This window comes from Lycorma delicatula, chromosome 8, assembly GCF_047948215.1.
Source record: "Lycorma delicatula isolate Av1 chromosome 8, ASM4794821v1, whole genome shotgun sequence".
Taxonomy (NCBI): Eukaryota; Metazoa; Arthropoda; class Insecta; order Hemiptera; family Fulgoridae; genus Lycorma; species Lycorma delicatula.
In genome coordinates, this window is record NC_134462.1 from 36,676,545 (window position 1) to 36,685,526 (window position 8,982).

General features: G+C 30.4%; 1 protein-coding gene across 1 annotated transcript; it reads left to right on the plus strand.

The window, feature by feature from the left end:
* Positions 1-2,746: 2,746 nt before the first annotated feature.
* Positions 2,747-3,100, plus strand: LOC142329208 (uncharacterized). The gene has a single exon (XM_075373608.1). It carries the CDS (start codon positions 2,747-2,749, stop codon positions 3,098-3,100), a length of 354 nt encoding a protein of 117 aa, XP_075229723.1.
* The last annotated feature ends 5,882 nt before the right edge of the window (positions 3,101-8,982 follow it).

Consider the following 8,982-nt stretch of genomic DNA (forward strand, 5'->3'; position numbering starts at 1 on the left):
CCTAGAAAAGGCATTCGATAACGTAGACTGGAATAAAATGTTCAGCATTTAAAAAAAATTAGGGTTCAAATATAGAGGTAGAAGAACAATTGCTATCATTTACAGGAACCAAATAGCAACAGTAATAACTGAAGAACAGAAGAAAAAAACCGTAATAAGAAAGGAAGTCCGACAAGGATGTTCCCTATCCCCGTTACTTTGTAATCTTTACATGGAACTAGCAGTTAATGATGTTAAAGAACAATTAAGATTCGAAGTAACAGTACAAGGTGAAAAGATAAAGATGATACGATTTGCTGATGATATAGTAATTCTAGCTGAGAGTAAAAAGGATTTAGAAGAAACCATGAATGGCAAATCCTACGCAAGAACTACCGCATGAAAATAAACAAGAACAAAACGAAAGTAATGAAACGTAGTAGAAATAATGAAGATGGACCACTGAATGTAAAAATAGTAAAAGAAATGATTATGGAGATAGAAGAATTTTGTTATTTGGAAAGTAGAATTATTATAGATGGACGAAGCAGGAGCGATAAAAAATGCCGAATAACACAGGCGTTCGGTCAGAAATACAATTTGTTTACACCAAAAATTAATTTAAATGTCAGGAAAAGATTTTTGAAAGTATATGTTTGGAGAGTCGCTTTATATGGAAGTGAAACTTGGACAATCGGAGTATCAGAGAAGAAAAGATTAGAAGCTTTTGGAATGTGGTGTTATAGGAAAATGTTAAAAATTGGATGGGTGGATAAAGTGACAAATGAAGAAGTGTTGCGGCAAATAGATGAAAAAAGAAGCATTTGGAAAAATATAGCTAAAAGAAGAGACAGACTTATAGGCCACATATTAAGGCATCCTGGAATAGTTTCTTTAATATTGGAGGAACAGGTAGAAGGAAAAAATTGTGTAGGCAGGCCACGTTTGGAATATATAAAACACATTTTTTGGGATGTAGGATGTAGGGGGTATACCGAAATGAAACGACTAGCACTAGACAGGGAATCTTGGAGAACTGCATCAAACCAGTCAAATGACTGAAGACAAAAAATATATATATAATTAATATATATTAATTTACTTAAGGTTTAGGTTTACTTAAAGGTTTAATGTTCCTACAATAATGTAACCGATTGTAAATAAAAATCTGAAACATTAAAAAAAGATCTTTAAGACTATTCACTACTGAATTAATTTTATTTGATCGACTATTACCAACTAACAGGATTAAAATCAATAACCAACGGGTAATATACATATATATAAAATCTTTATCTAAAAAATATTATCTTATCAAATCAAATTTGTATTAAAAGTTACTAACTATAAAAAATTATGAGTTAGAGTCTTCTGTGTTAGAATTCAGTATTAACGTAGGTTTGAATTCTGTCAGCTAATCAATTTTAACAAGTAAATTACTATATTAAAAAGGTAAGATTTCTCAAATAGATTATCTACAAACAAATTAATCTGTGTGTTAATGCAATTTTTACAGCAGTATATGAAATTTTAATCTAATTGCGAGTATTAACAAATAAGTGACTCATATAATGAATTCTGTCATAGAGCATAGTGGATATTAACGCGGATATTAAAAAAAATCCACGTTGCATAAAACATACTAAAAGATTTTCTTTTTATTTTAGCCTATCTTGAATGAATAAACGCTTAAAATGAATAAAAATCAGTTCAACCTTTTTATCTTAAAGCTTTGTCTCAAGACAAAAAAATATCTCACTCAATAATTATTTAAAACATATTAACAATAATGCATGGAAAAAATTTTTTTCTACGTAACATAAGGATAAAGTGTACTACATTTTGTACCGTCATTGATATGAACGCACAACGTTGCATAGGAGAAAAATAAGTTGAAACACAACCATAAATCAAGTTTTTGTGATCGAAATACTTAAATAATTATTATTCACGTCGAAAAAATTAAGTAGACGCAATTTACTTACATACACAAACATGTCAACGCTGTACAATATATATGTATAAACTACTTTATCAAATGAAGAAAAAATAAATAGAAAATATTATGGCTGTTCAACAGTCTGAATTTAATTTTACGTCAACCTCTTCTGCATATTTCATTCATGTATATTGACAGTCAATTTACGAACTGCCACTTGCAAAAAATCATTCGTTTCATTAACAATAAAATGAGCGCACGCGCACACACACACATTCACACATATATCTACACACACTTTGTGTCTGTGAACTGTTACATCGAAATGAAAATATGAATGAGTTATCAAATACGATAACAAAGAAATAAAGAAAAAAACAACAAAATGATTGCTCAATTGGTTTTTTAAACGACTTGAAAATATCATGATGTATACAGAATAAAAGTTTTACGGTGATATATGGTTGGCTTTTATTTAATTTCTCAAAAGAAAATTTAAATGGAAAAAAGGATACCGTTGTTAATATTAAACATTTCATAACTTTAAAGAATGAAAATGAAAATGAAAATGGAAATGAAATTTGAATCATATGAAGTATAATAAATTTAATTTCATACTCAAATTGTTACGTAAAAGATAAATTTAAATATTTCAAAATATGTTTAACGTGATAATTTGTTAATAGGTTAACACAAAAAAACCGTGATTAATTACCATGGATATGTTATAAGAAATTTTTTATAATAAATAAAAAATTTTTATAATAAATTTTTTATAATAAAGTAAAACAGTAAAATTACACGACAGTATCATTAATATTTGAAAATATGGGTTTACGTGATATTAAAACTATGACTAATGCAGCAGATCAAAATTGGCGTTCATATTGTGATGATGAAGAAAAAACAAGAGAATTATGGAATAGTAAATGGGGATGGATATTAATCCAATGTAAAAAATTAAATAATAGTTTAACACAACTGAAATTAAACCGTCCTGTTATTAATAAAGACATCAAACAAGACAAAAGGACTGTTCGACCATTTCCGGAGACTACTTCAAGAGATATCGGTTGGCTTTCTGCGAAACCGGAATTTCAATTGGAAGTCATCGGACCATACCCATATACAAGACAATCGAAACCTCCAATTTTACCACCAAATGAAAATCTTGATTCATGAGTTAACTGCTTATTTTTTTAATTACTTTTTTTATAAATTAAAAAGAAAATTAATTAATAATATTTAATCTTTGAATTTCATTACTTTTAAATAATAACTGAAACTTTTAGAGTAATGTACAGACTTTTAAAAAAAATTACAAATTGTAAAATCAATTTAAAGCAAAGTAATTTTATTCAATCTTAATTTTTTCCATTTTACTTCTGTATTCTAATTTTTAACAGAGTTAAATAACGATAAGTTGTTAAATTATAATTCCAGTAGTATTTACAATTATATATCTCTAATTTAGTTTTAAACTTATCAATTCTGAGAAAGTATGAAAAACTTGATTTGACTTGAAAAGTATTAAAAACTTGATTTGTAGCAGTACTTTGGCCAAAGCACAAAATATAACTGAAAGTAATAACGTGACAAAAAAAAAAAAATCGTAAAATTTGTTTATTTTAATTTAATAAATACTGCATCAGGGAACTTTTTCTTAGCCTCCGGGACCACCTTTAGGTATTGCTTCATAGGATGGGATGAAATGGCAATTTTGTAGCGCGTGAGATGTCTGACCGGTATTCGAACCCGGGCTACATCAGGAACTTTATATTTAGGGGGTGTTCTGACAAACCGGTTTATCCTTAGGTAGATCACTGCTACATGTCACAAAATTTTGTATGAAAAAGGATGAAATTGTTTCTTTAGAAACCCTAGTCTGTTACAGATGTTTTTTTTTTTTTTTTTTAATTTTTAGAGGCAAAGTAAGTTGTGTGGTATCATTTATTTATTTTCATAAAAACAAGATCATTTCTTAGTAATATATGTTCCTGTTAGGACAAAAATATTCTGATGAATAGAAGGCTAGGTAGCTCCCGGAAGGTTAGATGTTTTTTGTCGTATATTGCCATTAACCAGAAAATAGTGTGATTTTTGACAACCAATCTGTAAATCCACGTTGAGGATTCCATGATCTTCTTAGTTTTCTTGGATCTGCATGGTTGTTGTAGAACCTGGGATTTCACGACACTTTCAACTTGATCTAAAGTTTCCAATAATTTAAAAATATAATTGATGTTACATGGTAAATTTCTTACAAATATCGTAGATCAGCAATATTGGAATTAAATATTAAGTATGAAAATTGGATCTTCTCCTTTAGCCGACGGCACCACTAGAAGCCATTATAGTTCCAAAGATATGCATGATTTGAAGACCCAGTGAGCCATAAATATTCGTTGTGAATGTGTTTTTATTGCCGGCAAGTGTAAGGATCATTCAGAAAGTTTTCAACCTGGTACAGAGAGGAAGCTAGTATGACCAAATTACCGCGATATTTGTCAAGTATTATCATTCAGATAGCGTTCTGCGATGTTATAGACACCTGCATTTAGTTGCTTGTTTGTAGCGATCGAGATAAGCAAACAAGTTTTGACATTTTCTGATAACGTTTTAAAAAGTACATTGTTTTAAAAAGCTTAACCCCAAAGGACTTATAAAAATAGTTAGATTCAACTTTAAACGATTTTTCCTTTCGTTTTTAAGGTAAAAAGTGGACTGCTAAACTTAAGCGTTGTCGTATATCCGTTCAAGATGACAAAAGCTCGGGTCGCCCAAAAACCGCTACGACCGACGAAACCATCACAAGAATTCACAATGTCGTAGGAATTGATCGTCAACAGAAAGTATGAGAGTTTTCTGATATCGAAAATATCTCAATACAAAATCTTATACATGTCCACTATATTTTACCGATGTATTGGGTGAGAAAAAATTCTTTCCGCTACATGGAAGCCGCATTTAACAGTCGAAAAAAACGCATTCGCCTGAACACTTCTTGAGGGTGTTACGACTTTTTTTAACGTGATTCCTCTAAATGTTTTTCGACGTTTTATAATGTCGAAAACATGAATTACATGAATACTTTATTTACAATCGGTTTCTATATGCATCGAAATTATAATTAAATCGATTGACAAATAATACCATCAATCATCAGTATCCAGAAATAATCCTTCCGAACCACCCATCCAAAACTTTGCATTACTTCCCTAAATACATAATGAGTATTTACAATCGTTTTTGAGTTATGCGAGATACGTACATACGTACGTACAGACGTCACTCTGAAACTATTCAAAATGGATTTAGAAATGGTCAAAATCGATATTTCCATCACAATACTTCCATTACTTTGTACAAAGAAGTAATAAAAATAACAGATTACAACAGGAAACAAATTATCAAAGGAGTTCAACAAACAACTTAATATTTGTAATTTCTTACGACAATACGACTGACCACACCACAATCAAAATCCAGTAAAAGACTGCAAAGTGAAGACAATCAAAATACAAGACTGTAAATTCAATATAACAATATTTTATCTGTAATAATTATTATCTTAGCTCCCAATCAAACAACGGTTTCATCGTTCCAGTCCCGGAAGGTAAAATCCATAGTTACGCAGCGTAAGCCAGATCCAAAACATGTCACATTTTTAGAAGTCTAATATACCCACTGTTACTCAACGGATTCATTGCTAGGTAGTTCACGTGTCCATTTAGTTTAGATACGAAATAAATAAAAAATTATTTGCACATATTGAAAAGGTTTTTTTAAATTAATAAACTTATTTTTCGTTAAAAACTATGAATTTAGGTATGTTATTGCTACAGAAACTTTTAAAAGACTACAAAAAATATTCTTCTTTTTTTTTACTATTTAGTCGGGGTTACAATTTTGTATGTAATTAATTTGTATTATTTAACCTAAAATAAGTAATATATAATTTAGTAAAATACGTTACGTAAAAAATTGCTGGATTTTAACTACTTGAATTTATTTTATTGCCCTGAATTACAGAAAAGAGTTTTGAAAATGTTCTTTCATCTATTAGAACACTGATTTAAATCATAAAAGAATATTCTGTATTAATTTCTTTCGCTAATATGTACGTTACAATCAGTTCAACTAGTGAAAAATAAGCAACCTCTATCCACGACCTATTGAGATGAGGATGATATGTGACGACATGTAAATGAGGTACAGACTTGTACAGACTCAGGAGACCATGCTAGAGACGTGTGAATAATTGAACCGCAACCACCAAATTACACCAGTATCTACTGTCTAGTATTCAAATCAGTATAAAAGTAACTAACTTTTAGTACGATTTGAACCTCAAAACGTTCGATTTGAAAAATCTGCTGTTAAACAACTGATTTTTGACGACGACTTAACCACTAGACCAACCCAGTGGGCTAATTTGTGTTAATTTGTAACACAAAAAATTTCTATCATTTATACGGGGTAAATAAATTAAATTTCTTCTTAATAGTCAGTAACAGAAAACCTTAGTGTACTTTTTACGTGTTAAACTGAACTTTTAAAAATAGTATTTATAATTATTTACTGGTATTAACAATAAGCAAAATTATTGTACATGCTTGATTTTCAAAATCAATAAACTTGCTATAATTTTCATTGTTTCTCTCTACCGTACTGTAATATACATTGAATATTCATTTAAAGGTTAATTTTTTCTTGAAAAATGATTTTCAATTTCCGACAATACAAAAAAACAGAAACTCTGAAAAAATTATACGTTATACGTTTTAATACCTGAAACAGTATATACGTCTTAACTCATTTCAGTTTTATTCGTTTTTTATAAATTATTAACAATTTTTAAAATGTTTCAACAAATTAGTAAGAAAATTAGTAGGAAATTGTTAGTAAGAATTTAGTAAGAAATTGACAAAAATGTATTTTTGGTCACGGGTGTGTGGCGTAAATTAAATTTTGTTATGATTTTAAGCGTGTTATATGTATACGCAGTCGTACCCGTAGAAAAAAAGGAAAAACCGAATAATCTGCTATGATGGGGACAATTTGAAATTATTAAAACCTTTGAAGCAGTCTGGAATTTTCGTAAAAATTTTAACGGAAGCATTTTATGTTTTTATACAAGCATAATTAAATATGTAAGAGTTTGAAGAATTTGACTGATACAAAAAATTCCTGCATTTAGTACCTACCAGAATAGTTTTACTATAGTTTGTTTAATATGTGATATATCAAGTACAGTGATGACGAAAATATAAATTACGTTCAGCCTTTTTTTAATCTCGCTGTCGCAAACTTCAAGGTTATAACTAAAGAAGGAATTTTGACAAATTAGCAACTTTAGGTATTATTACTCGTTAAATTACGAAAATTAGATTTGCTCTTTTTTAAGCATTTCTGTTCACAAAATAACGCAGTAATATCGATAAGTTCATAATTACAATCATTTATTCATCAACTTTCAATACGAATGTAGTAAAAAAATTCAGCAGTAGTTCCTGTGTTTTACGCGAACAGAAGAACCGTATTAAAGTTTTTGAATTTATAAACTCCTCACGATTATACAAAAGATAATAAAATAAACACACCTGGCGAGTGAGTATGCAAACACAGTTTTATACGTGATGATACATTAATAAAACAAATATTACTGATGATTAATTAACATACATCTTCTTTTTTTCTTTTTTTAACTTCAGGAACCACCGTTAAGTATTGCTTCAGGAAATGAGATGAAGGACAATTTTTTAGCCTGTAAAAATGTCACGCTTGACCGGGATTCGAACCCGGGGACCTCTGGATGAAAGGCCGAGACGCTACCATTTTCGCCACGGAAGCCGGCAGTTAACTTACATCTACAACTTTATATCGAGTTCTCCGGCACCGAGTTGTGGTGCTGGAGAAGATTGCTGCGAATACCATGGACGGCCAAAATTACCAACAAAGCAGTTTTAGAGCGGATCAAACCAGCTATAGCCCTTGAAGGCAACATACTTTGGCTCAAACTCTCGTACTACGGACGTATCATGTGGTCAAATTTATTAGAAAAATCGATGATGCTTGGTACGGTCAGCGGCAAGATAAGACTTGGCCGCCAAAGGACCCGTTGTCTTGATACTATCATAGGTGAAACGGTCATGGCAATGAAACAGCTGAAAGGAGCAGTTAATGACAGAAAACGTGTCCGTAGAATCGCCGACAGTCGGACACGACTGAAAGGATGACAACGACAACAGCTTTATAATTATAGATCTCATTTATTATCAAACATTTCCATTTAGAAAAAATAATTCATATTGGAAATAATTTAGTTTTTAAGGAAAATACTTTATTACACATTCAGTCAGTTATGTCCTTCATTCCCAAACAGGAGTACGGTGATGCAACTATAACACAATATATTTTTATTTAACCCACGGGGTTGGTCCAGTGGTGAACGCGTTTTCGCAAATCAGCTGATTTAGAAATCGAGAGTTCCAGCGTTCAAGTCTTAGTAAAGTCATACACAGTATACACGGATTTGAATACTAGATCTTGGATACCGGTGTTCTTTGGTGGTTGGGTTTCAATTAACCACACATCTCAGGAATGGTCAAAGCGAGACTGTATAAGACTACATTTACACTCATACATATCATCCTCATTCATTCTCTGAAATATTATCTGAAAGGAAATTACCGGAGGCTAAACAGGAAAAAGAAAAAATATACTTTTATAACTGATGATTTTTACCTTCATGGAATTTTTCAAGTACTTTTTTGTATTTTAAAATTGTGTTTAAATAGACAAAGAATATTTTATAAAGAAATGATTAATGAAATATTGCCTAGAATCTTTCTTTTTAAATGTTCAAACTGCTGCTGTTTTGTTATATGGTCGACAATTTCGGAAGCAAATTAATTTAAACTGGAAAATGAAAAATTGTTATTGTACGTGTAATTGCAACTAGTAAGTTTATCTGTGTATAGATTTGCGCACGCGCGTATATATCAAATATCGCTGTACATAAATCGCTTCAAGCCATCTCTAAATTCCTTACCCAACCCATC